Raw genomic sequence first — 14,865 nt, 5'->3', positions numbered from 1 at the left:
TATACGCGGTCAAAAACCTTGTACATAATATATGATATAGACAAAATTACTCCCGCTGTTCCCTTGTTTGATTGTGACATAAGAGGCGGATCCAGGATTTTGAAATAGGGAGCCCAGGGCCTAAAAGTAGTGAAATGAAATGCTGAACTTAATTTGATGTCCTATCTTTTGCATTACAATTTGTAAAATTTGGCTAGGCCCCCTTGAATTCGTCCCTGGAAATAGTGAATTTCACTCTTCCCAGATTGAATGTCCACTGAATAAGAATTGGAAATAGTTTAAAAACTTAAACTTTCTTTATTATAAGGCTTTTCCTTGAATAGAGGAGTGCCAATTGAGGGGTTCAATTGTACTATTAGAAAATTCACAACTGTACCTTTAAAATGTCCATGATTAATTTTCATGCAGGCATAGACGTTACTGTACCCTTAAAATCCCCTCTCCAACGCCTGCGTATTGCTGTTCTAGATTGCAGTTTTCATTGAAGAAATTAATCTCGCCTACTTTTCATGAAAATGTTTTGGAGCAAAACACCTTTGTTAGTAATAACGTTACATGAAATTTCAACTACTTTTTGCGAGTAATATTTCTTTATTCGCTTTTAATTTTCAAAAATGTATAACACAAGATCAAAGGTAATTTTGAAGTATGCCGAACATGCGATGCATTTTTGTGATAACGCTTACCTAGAAATTAAATTGGCTACAGCGATTATAAAAACACTTTTGGTATGAAAAAATGTATGTCAGATGTCATCATTAATATGACAGACGCTGTCGGTGTATTGTGATTATTAGAACAGTACTTTTTGGTAGGTTCAACTATTCATTTTATTTGGTGAAAATCAATTTCAACAGCAATATACAAGAAAAAATACACAGAACAACAAGATTACAAGCAATACAGTCTAGAAATGAGAGTTAAAATGGTATAAAACTCCAAAATTAAACGTTTTTCCAACAAAATGGTATGAAATTTCAACAAACGTTTATAAAATTATTTAAAAAAATACATGTGAAATATATACGTTAATGTTTACTGTCGCTGTAATGTGTGACTTCATGAACAAGTTGATAAGGACATTACCGACCTTATTTTCTCCATTTTATGTCCCATCTCGTTTTACGCCTTTTGTCTTTGGTGTTTCATGGCGGCTCGGTGGCCAAGTGGTAAGGCGTCTGTCTCGTAAACAGAAGATCATGGGTTCAAACCCCATTCGGGCCTAGTTTTTATGGCTTTTTTAGTGACAAATTATATATTTAAATGTCGTTTTATCGTGGAAGAATACCTTACTTCTCGATGATTTGTTCTGTCGATGTTTAACATATTTTGTCGCGGCTCGGTGGCCAAGTGGTAAGGCGTCTGTCTCGTAAACAGAAGATCATGGGTTCAAACCCCATTCGGGCCTATATTTTATGGCGGATTTTAGTGAAAAATTGTCTATTTTAATGTTGTTTTATCTTAACTTACCTACCTAATTTCTCGATGGTTCGTTTTCTATCGATGTTTAAAATACTTCGTAGCGTCTCGGTGGCCAAGTAGTAAGGCGTCTGTCTCGTAAACTGAAGATCGTGGGTTCAAACCCCATTCGGGCCTATCCTAATTTTTATGGCACTTTATCTGATAAATTTTAGTATTTTTTTTATTGTAAAACTTAAAATTATTTCTCGGTCATTTGATCTATCAATATTTAAGGCCCTTCGTCGCGGCTCGGTGGCCAAGTGGTAAGGCGTCTGTCTCGTAAACAGAAGATCATGGGTTCAAACCCCATTCGGGCCTAATTTTTATGACGTTTTGTCAAATAAATTATGTACTTTGTTTAAAATATTAATACTCGTGTTCCTTCGTCGCGGCTCGATGGCCAAGTGGTAAGGCGTCTGTCTCGTAAACAGAAGATCATGGGTTCAAACCCCATTCGGGCCTAATTTTTGTAGCACTTGTTTTGATAAATTACCTATTTTAGTATTGTTTTATTGTGAAAGTTAAAATGATTTCTCGATAGTCTTATCTATCAATATTTTAAGTTTCATGGCGGCTTGGTGGCCAAGTGGTAAGGCGTCTGTCTCGTAAACAGAAGATTATGGGTTCAAACCCCATTCGGGCCTAATTTATGCATTTTTAATTAATTATGCATTAAATAATTGATTAATTACATTCATCTATTCTACTACTTCGTATTAATTGGTTATTCTTCCAGCATTTCAAGTTATTGCACTTTCTGATGTAAAACGCGCCAATTAGTATTACCATTTCACTACGTACACTTTACTTTACCAATTAACCATCTCCGATGAAAGACTTTTCCATGATTACTTTTCATGCAGGCATAAGAAAAGCGGAAACTTTTCACCCACGAATAACTTACATCGGTCATTCGTAATGGTCAACTCGATGGTCAAATTGATTCGATATTAGAAAGTACTTCATTTCCGTTACGGTCTATCTGGTATTCATCCAGGCTTGAGAAATCTGAAGTGTTTAGAACTAGGGAAGATAATTTCAATCTTCCCTGCTATTAAACGGTCATTATTTGGGAATCGCATTATCGTAAATTCGTTTCATTACGGTAGCCCCTGGTAGATATGGTCGAGTATTATCGACATGGCGTGTCTGCTATTCCAACGGGATTACTTAAATCAATGTTTAGGCCCGGACCGTTAAAGATGATTCCTCTTGTCTGAGGAACATTATCTATTGTTTTAATTATAATCAGCGTTATTTGGAGGCATTTGTCTGTTCTCAATTCAGATTGTAATCATATCTGTTTTGTTTGTTAATGGAAGATTCTACTTTTCCGCTTCAATGATGTTTTATAATTTGTTTTGACATGATAAAGACAATAATTATGTTTTGAAAATGATCATAATTACCTTAAAGAATTTATGATATTTAATTTAATTTGCTTTGTTCTATCGATGAATGAAGTCTTCCGTCGCGGCTCGGTGGCCAAGTGGTAAGGCGTCTGTCTCGTAAACAGAAGATCATGGGTTCAAACCCCATTCGGGCCTAATTGTTATGCCTTTTTTTCAAATAAATTATGTTTTTCGATAGTTATATAAATTATTAATATTTGTGGTCCTCCATGACGGCTCGGTGGCCAAGTGGTAAGGCGTCTGTCTCGTAAACAGAAGATCATGGGTTCAAACCCCATTCGGGCCTAATTTTTATGCCATTTGTTTTGACAAGTTACCTATTTTAATATTGGTTTATATTGAAAGTTAAACTTATTCCTCGATGGCTTGGTCTATCGATATTTGTGTATCTTCAGCACGGCTCGGTGGCCAAGTGGTAAGGCGTCTGTCTCGTAAACAGAAGATCATGGGTTCAAACCCCATTCGGGCCTGACTTTTGGCACTCTGATAAATTTTAGTATTGTTTTTTGTGAAAGTTAAAATTATTCCTCGGTGGTTTGATATATCAATATTTGAGGTCCTACATCCCGGCTCGGTGGCCAAGTGGTAAGGCGTCTGTCTCGTAAACAGAAGATCATGGGTTCAAACCCCATTCGGGCCTAATATTTATGGCGCTTATTCTGATAAGTTACCTATTTTAGTATTGGGTAAACTTATTCCTCGGTGGTTTGATCTATCAATATTTAAAAACCTTCATCGCGGCTCGGTGGCCAAGTGGTAAGGCGTCTGTCTCGTAAACAGAAGATCATGGGTTCAAACCCCATTCGGGCCTAACTTTTATGCCGTTTTGTCAAATAAATTATGTATTTCGATAATTGTTTAAATTATTAATATTTGTGTTCCTCCATGACGGCTCGGTGGTCAAGTGGTAAGGCGTCTGTCTCGTAAACAGAAGATCATGGGTTCAAACCCCATTCGGGCCTAATTTTTATGGCGTTTGTCAAATAAATATATTTTGATAATAACTTTTGGCACCCTGATAAATTTTAGTATTTTTTTTTGTGAAAGTTAAAATTATTTCTCGGTGGTTTGATCTATCAACATTTGAGGTCCTACATCCCGGCTCGATGGCCAAGTGGTAAGGCGTCTGTCTCGTAAACAGAAGATCATGGGTTCAAACCCCATTCGGGCCTAGTTTTTATGACGTTTTGTTATGCGTTAAATCTGGTTTGATCTATCAATAGATTTTGGTTTTCATCATTATTTTATTTTTAAAATAAAGTTTTTTTTATATCAGAAAAGGTACGCGCACGCAACCTCTGGTTATCCTGTCGCCAATTGCCTCCGTCACACTGGATGTTGACTTTTTTAATGTGGCCGATTCAGTCTGCAAATTGCAGTCAATTGCCTCATTTTTAGTGTTTGTTAAATTGGAATTACTTTCCTGTGACGTCAGCAAGAGCCTTATGAAGACTAATTAGGCGGTTAAAATACGTTTATTGTTCCTGTGAATAATGAATCATGATTTTGAATGTAAAAACCACATGAAAATGTATATCTGAAGGCCATACGCTAGAGTTTAAGTGGGTTGAGATGGGAATGGGATGGGATGCGGGAATATGGGGTTATGGGTCTACCTGTGATAGGCCCTTGAACGATAGTAGGCCTATCATAGGAACTAGTTTTATGGGTTTGGTTCTGGTAGTAGGAATCCTTGTACGTTGACCAGTATAATAACAATACAATAAATAAATAAATATACAATACAATATTATAATGCTTGGAAGCAACGCAACGACGTAGGCGTATCTTGACCAATCACAAGCGATAATTCGAACGGTCAATGGCGTCGTGATTGGTCAAATTACTTGCAATGCGCTTACGTCCTCAGTGCGCAAGTAGAAACAAATGCAAAGTGCATCTATATAACTTGCTAACTATCATTTGTAGTACATAATATACATAACAATGGGATGGTGATTTGTTCAATAGAATGGGTGGGATGAGGATGGATAGTAGGCTTATACCGTAGGCCTATATTTTTCCAAACTATCTTGATACTTGCGTTTAATACCGTACGTGCTATTGAATTATCGCGTAGTCAAACCATTGACATACTGTCAGTGATAGCGGGAAAAGTGGGGAATTGTCTACCTCCGGGGGTTAAAAAAGGTACACGGTTATGAACGCTTGTTGTCGCGAATGATGGGATACGATAGCGAGGTCAGATATTCCATTACTAGACTATCAATGTCATGATTCAACCTGCGGATTAAAAAGTGAAGAACGTAAAATTATAGTAAACTATCCCAAGCCCTTTAAAGATGTGAGTATTGTTGATACATTACATTTTAAGTACATAATGTGTCATTTTCTTCAACATTACCATGTTGTAACCATTTTAAATAATAATATTATTTATCACATTATACTTAAATGTCATTTTTAGCTTTGTTATTAATCCGTAGGTTTTAAATTTGTCATTTAGATGTTCGATAGATCTTTAGGCTTATTTCTTAATTCTAAACGTATCCTTTTGAGTGCCACTAGATCACATTACGATCAACATAAATTTACTATTTTCAGTGAATATTGTAACCTCTATCTGTCCGTTTCTAAAAATATATGCATTACAGACACAGTTATAGTATTAAGAGTATCTTTAATAAGCCCTCGTTTAGGCTCTGCTAAGTGGCTAGGCCAATTGTCTATGATTAGTCTTTGTAGAAGGTTCATTGTTCGTCATTCGCCCGGTTCCTAAACCACGGCTTAGTAAACAACTTGAGATATATATTCTTCAAACAGTTTCAGCAACTAGCTGGAACAATAACTTTTTATTTAAAATGATGTTTCTTTATCTATTTAAGGTGGATAGAAGTGGAGATCGCGTTGATTTAACGCTTGTGTGAACTTTACAGAATTCATTCTGTAAAAGTGTCTTTTCTACTGAAAAGGTGTAACGGAAAGTGCGTCCATTTAACTACAGTATTTTCTAGACTTTACGGAAGTAATTCTGTAAAAGTTGCGTTTCTACGGAAAAAGTGAAGCGGAAAGTGCATCCATCAATTTTGGGAACTTTATGGAAGTCATTCTGTAAAAGTGTCCTTTCTACTGAAAAGTGAAGCGGATAGTGCATCCATCTATTTTGGGAACTTTACGGAAGTAATTCTGTAAAAGTGTCCTTTTACTGAAAGAAAGAAGCGGAAAGTGTATCCATTGGAACTATTTTGTGAACTAAACGGAAGTACTTCTGGAGAAGACAGAAAACTTAAGATGCCTGCCAGAAGAACTGTTCGAACAGCCTACATGGCAGGTTAGTACAGTTTACAGAAATATTTTTTAGTATAGAATTTATTTGTACAAATTATAATATACGGTTATATAGGCTGTATCAATTCGTCAGTTTGGATTAAAAGCCCGCGACAATATTATATCCATAAAGCATATCACTACCATATTTGGGCACATCACACCTTTGTTGTAAAACTAGTTTGATAGTGTAGAAAGAACTTAAAGGGTGGAAAATAGTAATAATACTTGATATAAACAGAAAATCGTCTTTGCAGTGAAGAAGATCATTTGCCTTTTCAGTATCGTGAGTCATACAATCTAAAGCTCCGTCTACACTATCAAACGTTATATGGCAAAACAAATGATGTGCCCGGCCCATATATGGACATGATGATGTCATATTACTACCATACTTGGGCATATCACTACCATATCTGGGTACATCACACTTGTTTGTCAAACTAGTTTGATAGTGTAGACAGAGCTGTAGAAAAGACTGGTGAATGAATAGGTGTAGACAGAGCTTAATTTTGCATAAACTAGAACTGAATTGAATAATTGAAAACAAAATACTCGACACAAGGGCCATAACAAACCGTCAGTTAGACAAAGCAATATCGTGTTGATGACTAACAAATAACATGTTTAAGCCACCTAAGAACCAACACTCTTTAACAACAACAAAAAAGGATATAAGCACACTATGTCTCCTTTTGTGTCAATCACCAAAATCTAGGTGCGATCCCTTTAATCAAATGAAAGCTATACATATACAATTATGTCACGTGGGATTATCCGTCTTATATTTTGACCGAACTATATCTATATTTTTCAATTTACCTGTCAAGGTAAGCGACGACACAGAAACAATTTGCAATGTTTTGACAAGTGTGGGATTATTAAATACTTATTAGCACTCTCATTATTCTGTTAACATGTTCGCGTTACGTATCCTCATCCACTTTTGTTAAATTGATCATGGAGAAATGAACCGAACACCTTCGTGAAATTTAATTTCCCTTGCGATCACGTTTGATTTGGTTTTATTATTGGAACAAATGCAATATTAGTTTAGTTATCATATAGTACACATTTCGACTTGTGACGAACTAGTACCTAGTAGGCCTGTGCACCAAAACTGTGTCGAAGAATCGGGTGAGTAAATACGTTTCAATGTCCTCGCATGCGCACAAGAATTAACATGAATAACTAGGTCCTTATAAGTCATAAAAAATCTCTATTATAAATATAATTTGTTTAGCAGATAAATATATAAGAATTTCATTTTATTTCTCTTTTCATTTTGTATATAGGCCTATTTGCGAAAAAAATAGAAACCAAATTATATTCTAAACTACAATTTAAAAAAACTAAAAACTGAATAAATGATATTAACAATTTACACATCCGATTCTGCAGTTGTTCATAGATAGATTCTAACTGACTATCGCAATTATGAAAATGGATACAGTTCTTTGAGACACACCTATTTAAATGATATTTTGTGAACCGAACGTAGTGAAGTATGTTTTAATACTTCGGCCCGTATTCAAGGGACACTCCTATTTAGGGAGACACTTTTTTGATTCCCAGTATGTTCCCTTAATACGGGTTCTACTAAATATGTTACTTTCTCGTGATGTTTTAAGTAGGCCTATTAGTATTAAAAAGAAACTCTGATCAAATTGAAATTACCGAACACAAGCACTCAATATTTATTTTAGGAATAACTGCAACTCTTGAATTTGATATTTGACATTTTAATATATGTAGTTGGCCTTGTCATATACCACGTTTTAAATAAAACCAATTATTGATCCAACTTGTCGATGTGACCTTTGATTAGCGACAAACTCGTTACAATGGGGTAGGCCTATTGCACTATTTAAGTGGAATTAAATATATTGTTTTAATGGGTAATAATTGCATGCGGTATATCGCAAGGTTAGTGTTAAAAGCTAAAAATAGTAATAAGCTATTACTAATTAGGATCTCGTGTACTATTATACACTTTATTAGGTATTCTCCGTGAATGATTAGACGGAACAATCACATATATATCGGAATAAAAATACTAATTGATGGCACATTCTAGCCCTAACAAAGTGTCCCCTTTATAATGCTTGGCCATATTGTTAATATAAATTTGATTTTTTTTTATTATGGTCCTACGTGACTAACAATGAATTGCGAACAAGCTTATGTTATGCTGTTCAAAATCATACGGATGACAACAAGTACCAATTAACAGGTCTAATTAAATCCTAGGCCTAACTTAAACTCAAGAGAAATGTTAAATAATAGAAGAAATGACACATAAACGTGTTAGAACGGGGTATAGTTACATATTTATGACCAATTATACCTATTTACAGTCTTCATTGTATTAATGGTCATGCTTTCATTTTGCTAGCTATATCATGATGTTTATCTGATTCCTTGTTCATTAAAACATCCTTAATGTCGTTACGATCCATCACATTTTATATTTACTTAGAATTTAAGATTAAAGTATAAAGAATGGCGCTTCTGTCTAATCCTATCGAATGTTTCAGACACTTAACATTAATATACAACTAACTATCAATAACACAAGCATGCAATGCGCTTTAGCCAATCAAATAACGTGTAACTGACAATTATCTTAACCAATGAAATAGCGCGTAGCCGACAATCCAATCAAATAACCCATAGAGCTGACAATATACTTAACCAATCATTTAACGAGTAATAGATTACCATTAACCAATCAAATACCGTGTCTAGACAATTATTAACCAATCAAGTAACACGTTTTGGTAACACTTTAAAAATAACTACTTTAAAGTAAATCCCACATTTTACACATAATCAATTACCATGGAAACTGTAATCATTATCATATTATTTTAATGTGAATTGTTTAAACCAACCACGACGTCAGAGTGTGAACAGGAATTGTAACGATCGCACGCTCCCGAGAAGTTACATAGTTAGTTTTTTTATGGGCAAATTATTACGGATAGGCCTACGATAATTTGGAATTACTATGCGGACATATATTTTCGTAATGGTGAGACAAATGTAACTAATCAAGAATATTTCTACGAATCGAAAAAAAAGCGATAATTTTGTCAAAATCAAAAAGTTATTTACTTATTTAAGGTAAGATGATGAATATTATATTTATATTTTATTTAAAACTCCGACATAAATTAATTTATTTAATCAATATAATGGTGATTGTAAGTCTATTATTGAAGTACTAGAAATTATGGAAAGTCGCATCAGTATAAAACAATTCAAAACTTCCATGAGAGTTGGAAAATAAAAAGGCTTAAAGAAAAGTTCTTTTTTTTATCAAAAGTTATTAAAATAGTATTTTAACAATGTTTTGGCAAAATCCCAAATAAAGAACTCTGTTATTGTGCATATATATATATGGCCAAAGGAAGATATTACTGTCACCTATTTAGTGATATAAACATCATCTGCACCTTTAGGGCACAATTCTTTGGAGAACGATGCGCTATAGTATAATAATGTACAGTATTATAGCCGTTATGGCGGCAAGTCTAATGCTGGATAAGCTCGGTAATCGCAGTAAACAGGTCAGACATAGTACTATTAATGATATATTTAACCAATACTAAGTACATAGGGCCCAAAAAAACTTGTTTGTTCACCGTCAACCTCTGCCAATTTTTCGAAAAACAAGGTGTACTATTTTTATGTTTCTTAAGCTCTGTCTACACTATCAAACTAGCTTGACAAAAAAAGTGTGATGTGCCCAAATATAGTAGTGATATACCCACATATGATATAACATCATCATGTCCATATATGGGCACATCACATTTGTTTGTCACATAAAGTTTGATAGTGTAGATAGAACTTTATAAATGAATTTATCACATTCCGCCATTTAAAAAAATGTTTGAGGTGATTTAATTTGGCGCAAAAGGAACACAAATACGCAGGTGTAATTCGTCATCTTCACATTTAGTTAAAACGTGTAGTAGAAACAGGACATACAAAAAGTATTTTAAAAATTAAAGTAATTAACGGTTATGCTATGAAATTGTCAGAACTTTTTTCCATTAATCAAGATGTGAGAGATAATTCGTGTTCATCAATCATCATAATTGATGTAGCAAACCTCTCGAGGCTTCGTTCTCACTCGAATGTAAATTACGATTCCGTGTAATCATAGTCCATTATACGACATGGCGGTATGTAAAAGTTTATCTGGACTAATGCAACAAAAATGATCCGTTATTTACATTACTTAACCAGATTTTTTTTGTTCGCTGGATAATCCTCTCTAACGTTGTTTGTTTTAAATTGTAATGTTATTCTACTAATTATTCTGACCCTTTTTCGGAAATGTAACATTAAAATCGAATAGAAAAATATAAATAACAGATAAAGCATGATGAATTATTATTGTGCAAAACATTGAGTTTATTATTCGTTACGATATCTGATTTTTCTTCAGAATAATCTTGCAGCTTTACTATATATTATTTATATACCATATTGCATGGTAGAGATTTTTGTTTTATTCTTTACACCTCTTTATTGGCTTTTTCTTTATTTTAACATAAATGAACATAATATATCAAGGGAAGGGCTAAAAATAGTTAAAAGTTCAGCCCCTAAACATTGAAATATAAATAATTATATAAATAATATTTATTCAATTAACCATTAAAAAAAATCATAAAATTTAGCCGCAGGAAAAAGTAACATTTTTACCTGAATTGCACTTTATGATAACAAAAAGGGGATTAAAATAACAAAAATATACACAATATATTTTTATTTACAATCATTTTAAACGCAAAGTAACACACAGTGTGTGTGATTCGTGTAAATGCATTCTTTAAAATTATAAACATAAATTATACATAAATAACTTCTTTTCCTTATTTGGCTTCTTCAGCTATTGGACTTTTTCGTCCGCTAAATATTTGCATTATAACAGTTTGACATTTTAATTAAAGTGATGTATGTCAATTTGTTGTAGCAAGTATCTCCCGATACATTTTTAAAATAACATTCTATCTAATCATCTGGGATTTGCTACTTCATGTGTTATTTTGATAGCGATGGTATTCCTCGCCTGATATAATGTCATTATATCTATAGCATTCGTTCTTTTCTTGGTTGCTCTACCTCTACAGTCCCGGTCTCGTATAAAGTTTAGTGTTTTAAGCTCTGTCTACACTATCAAACTTATATATTATATGCCAACCATTGTTAATGTTATATAAATAAATATAATATTTTTGGTCAATAAGTGTTTCTTGAATTGAATTGAATTGAACTTTATGTGACCAAAAAATGTGATATGCCCATATATGGACACGATGATGTCATATCAGTGCCATATTTGGGTATATCACAACCATATTTGAACACATCACACTTGTTTTTGTCAAACTGGTTTGATAGTGTAGACAGAGCTTTAGACAGAATAATATACTTAATAAATCAACATTGTCTTATTGCAATCCCAGATCAGTTTGACCAAGACCCAACTGAAGAACAAATCGCGAGAATAATCAACCAGTCACAACGTCATCGACCTGGACGACGTCTTAGCTCGATGGATAGAGCTCGCAGTGCAATAAGGACCATCAAGGGTCTATTTGTTCGATCGTTGTTTAGTATCTCCACGACACTGGCAGTATGGCGGGTTGTCATGGTGAAGGATACCTATGTGTATTGGTTCATACTAGGGCTGGTTGTTTTCTTGTATATCGAGGCTGTCGTCACTTTTATGCAACGCGAGTCAGGAGAATGGAAATGGTAAGATAAGAGGCCTTTATTCTGTTATAATAGTAAAACCTTATGTAACGTTCTTACCAAAAGAGTACGCACGTAAATTATTGTGGTGCACGCAAGTTTTTACAAGAAGTTGACCCTTTATAAAGAATGCTTTTGGAAGATTTTGCACTTTATGTTTCAGGCCTATTTATAAACAAAAATCTTATTTAATTGTAGATCTATGTCATTTTTAAGATACTTAAATTGAACTGTCAACATTGTTATTCTTAAGCCTTGATTTTTTCCTGTTGTTGATTCAACTCAAAGTATATTCCAAATCCGATTAAGACAAGTGACATATCATGAAAGTGCTTCTAAAGACGATACCTTATCAACTCGTGAACTTACAGAATATAATAAACTGTGACACACTTTCTCTCAATATCGGAATTTGGAATTTTCTTTTTCTTTTTCTAATAAATAATAATAAATAATGTTTGTGAACTTCGCACTGTATGAACTGCTGGAGATGATATTGTGACCTGCCGTTTTTACTCGACTACGCAGCTGTCGAGTAAAAAGTCTTTCTACGCACGTAAAAAAGAACGTAACATGCGCATAATTACGCGTAGTCTAGTTATTAGTGAAAGCGCCAAAAATGGACTGTGAAGAATAGTTATCTAAACAGCTGTTAATTTCTATACTTAAAAATCTATCTAAGGGTCATCTTCCTACAGCGAGAAACTCGAGTCTCATTCGAGAGTAAGTAGAAAGAGTTGTGAGTTACAACAGTTTTGATTGAATCAGTCATTTAAATTTATACTTGTTTTATAGGTTTTGTCCAAGTGTCTTTTTCTACCTGCTAAGTATTCTTCCACCACTGTGGATTCTTGAAGATGAGCTCTTGCACGAAAGAATACGTGCCACAAGACGTCAGAACCTTGATCTGGATCATTGTGTAGCTTCTGGTGAAATATTTCAAAACGTATCAAGTCTTGTAACAAATGTTGGAGTAGGTATCTTCGTCTTGTGGATTTTTCTTTCTAAAAAGTATTGTTGTATGGTTAGCTGAAGTCTTGAAAACATCTATAGTAGATATGTTTTGGTCTTTGGAAATCGTTTGCATGAATTCGACTCTTTGTCTTCTTTCTTTTCTTAAAATGTTCTGTTTTTCTTTCAGATTGAAATACCACTAGATTTGGAAGATCACAACTGGTCGTTAGCTCTTCAACAGACCCTTATCTTCTTGTTGATCCTCGGAAGATGGTGGCTGCCAAAGGGTGAGCTAACCAGAGACCAGTTGTCGCAGTTATTACTGGTGTACATCGGTATTGCTGCAGACATTTTGGAATTTGTCACAGAAGGCTTGAAAATACAAGAGGTTCGCTGCAATAAGATCTTAGTGTATTGGATCCTGATCATCTGGTCTTGGAGTCTTCTCCAGTTTACTCTTGGTCTCACGGTTACAAAATCACGCAAGCCTAGAATATCTGGAGTTAACCAACGCTATGAAGGCCGCGTGTTGATGTGTAACATCTGTGAGACAGAGGTCTGGGGTATTGTGGTGACCATTATAATGCAGGATGGACCATTTCTATCAATGCGGTTATATCTGCTAGTACACCTCAGAGTCATCAACCAAATGATGATCTTCTTCACTTTTAAGAACATTCTAGTGATGCTTCTGCAGTTGTATCGTCTGCTTGTACTTTATGTTGAAAAGCCGTCTGGTCCAACAGTTCTCGTCCAGACGGTTTACAAATACAAGAGACAAAAGAATAAAAGCAAAGGACAGGAAGTTGCAACTAAGGGTTCTTTGCTCACTGCGTCTGAATACAATAAGTTAGTTGCAACAAGATCTGGAAATAAAGATCCTAAATTCACAATGTCGGCTGCGGAAATGATGGAATATGGTGATTCAGAGTTTGATGATCCGTTTGCGGATAGTCCATCTCTTAGAAACACGAACGCAAAGAAGAAAAATAATAAACCGCCGGCACCTCAAGCAACCCGTAATCAAAGACCGCCACAGAGGGAACAAAGGAAGGATAGAACACCAAACAAAGATGTCAACGAATTGTATCATTCTGGAAAACAAGACAAACAGCTTAAGAAAGAACCAATATTTTACACAAAATGTGAAACGAAAGACATGCAACCGCATTCTTCAAAAGATAAACAAACATTGAAATCTTTCAAAAACATTGACAAGAATAAATTGAAAGCGTTGGCGCCAAAAAAGAAGACTTTTGGTGACGTAGCAACTCAAGTGTTAAACCCAGCTAAAAAGTTAAACAAACACACAGAGAAAGCTAAGTCAGTAGAGGGGGCTGTTGAAGCTAAGAAAGTTAACCATCTCATACAGATGTATGAGAAAAAAGATTCTAAGGAAAATTCTCCCGTCCGACAGACAAGTCTGACCTTACAACCAAAGTATAAAAAGCGGGAACTTCAGCCAACTCGTTCGAAATCTTTGGATGCAGACGAGAGTAATAAATGTCATATATTAACATTCAATGATTTATGAGTTTAGTTCATTTCTAAATCTACAAAACAGGATGATGAGTTAATATAAAAACCGTCGAGTAAAAGGAATTAACAATGTTTATCCTTTGTTTAGTTTGGCATCGACGCTGACATAATAATACACTTTTACTACTGTAGGTAATTGGGTTAAATACGGTGTATTGCGTTTGCAGACGGTTAAGTCATTCTTCATTTATGAGAGCATATTTGGAGGGATAATCAGCGGAGGGAGCATCAGCGCAAATCTACTAAACACAGTAACTGTATCTGGACATGATTACCATCTGGATGGACGGAATGTTGGAACAACGTTCTATTAAGAATGATTGTTACCAATGATTCAGGCCACATGGCCCAATCCCTATTTGCCGAATCTCCATTCACCCAGTCTATACTGAGTCCATTCACCCAGTTCATTCACCGAGTCCATTCACCGAGTCCATTG

The 14,865-nt window shown here is 34.6% G+C and overlaps 3 protein-coding genes and 12 non-coding genes across 15 annotated transcripts in view; 14 read left to right on the top strand and 1 right to left on the bottom strand.

The window, feature by feature from the left end:
- LOC144855294 (ubiquinol-cytochrome-c reductase complex assembly factor 6-like) overlaps nucleotides 1–14,865 on the bottom strand; it is a 128,855-nt gene that overhangs the window by 14,875 nt on the left and 99,115 nt on the right. The gene's annotated exons all lie outside the window — the stretch shown is intronic.
- The window catches only part of LOC144855287 (uncharacterized), a 75,211-nt gene that overhangs the window by 51,834 nt on the left and 8,512 nt on the right, over nucleotides 1–14,865 (top strand). The window lies entirely within an intron of this gene.
- On the top strand, nucleotides 1,153–1,224 carry Trnat-cgu (transfer RNA threonine (anticodon CGU)). Its single transcript has one exon. It is a non-coding gene; the product is annotated as a tRNA-Thr (tRNA).
- Trnat-cgu (transfer RNA threonine (anticodon CGU)) lies at nucleotides 1,337–1,408 on the top strand. Its single transcript has one exon. It is a non-coding gene; the product is annotated as a tRNA-Thr (tRNA).
- On the top strand, nucleotides 1,708–1,779 carry Trnat-cgu (transfer RNA threonine (anticodon CGU)). Its single transcript has one exon. It is a non-coding gene; the product is annotated as a tRNA-Thr (tRNA).
- Trnat-cgu (transfer RNA threonine (anticodon CGU)) lies at nucleotides 1,852–1,923 on the top strand. Its single transcript has one exon. It is a non-coding gene; the product is annotated as a tRNA-Thr (tRNA).
- Nucleotides 2,034–2,105, top strand: Trnat-cgu (transfer RNA threonine (anticodon CGU)). The gene has a single exon. It is a non-coding gene; the product is annotated as a tRNA-Thr (tRNA).
- Nucleotides 2,937–3,008, top strand: Trnat-cgu (transfer RNA threonine (anticodon CGU)). Its single transcript has one exon. It is a non-coding gene; the product is annotated as a tRNA-Thr (tRNA).
- Nucleotides 3,088–3,159, top strand: Trnat-cgu (transfer RNA threonine (anticodon CGU)). Its single transcript has one exon. It is a non-coding gene; the product is annotated as a tRNA-Thr (tRNA).
- Trnat-cgu (transfer RNA threonine (anticodon CGU)) lies at nucleotides 3,272–3,343 on the top strand. Its single transcript has one exon. It is a non-coding gene; the product is annotated as a tRNA-Thr (tRNA).
- On the top strand, nucleotides 3,442–3,513 carry Trnat-cgu (transfer RNA threonine (anticodon CGU)). The gene has a single exon. It is a non-coding gene; the product is annotated as a tRNA-Thr (tRNA).
- On the top strand, nucleotides 3,613–3,684 carry Trnat-cgu (transfer RNA threonine (anticodon CGU)). Its single transcript has one exon. It is a non-coding gene; the product is annotated as a tRNA-Thr (tRNA).
- On the top strand, nucleotides 3,764–3,835 carry Trnat-cgu (transfer RNA threonine (anticodon CGU)). Its single transcript has one exon. It is a non-coding gene; the product is annotated as a tRNA-Thr (tRNA).
- Trnat-cgu (transfer RNA threonine (anticodon CGU)) lies at nucleotides 3,974–4,045 on the top strand. The gene has a single exon. It is a non-coding gene; the product is annotated as a tRNA-Thr (tRNA).
- On the top strand, nucleotides 5,940–14,636 carry LOC144855662 (uncharacterized). Its single transcript, XM_078713575.1, has 5 exons — nucleotides 5,940–5,951; nucleotides 6,030–6,165; nucleotides 11,645–11,936; nucleotides 12,729–12,906; nucleotides 13,075–14,636. The coding sequence occupies exons 2-5, from the start codon at nucleotides 6,126–6,128 to the stop codon at nucleotides 14,419–14,421; spliced, it is 1,857 nt and encodes a 618-aa protein (XP_078569701.1). The 5' UTR covers nucleotides 5,940–5,951; nucleotides 6,030–6,125; the 3' UTR covers nucleotides 14,422–14,636.

The sequence above is a fragment of the Antedon bifida genome, chromosome 11, assembly GCF_963402885.1.
Source record: "Antedon bifida chromosome 11, ecAntBifi1.1, whole genome shotgun sequence".
Taxonomy (NCBI): Eukaryota; Metazoa; Echinodermata; class Crinoidea; order Comatulida; family Antedonidae; genus Antedon; species Antedon bifida.
The sequence above is the reverse complement of the archived record's forward strand: the minus strand, read 5'-3'. Positions and strand labels throughout refer to the sequence as shown.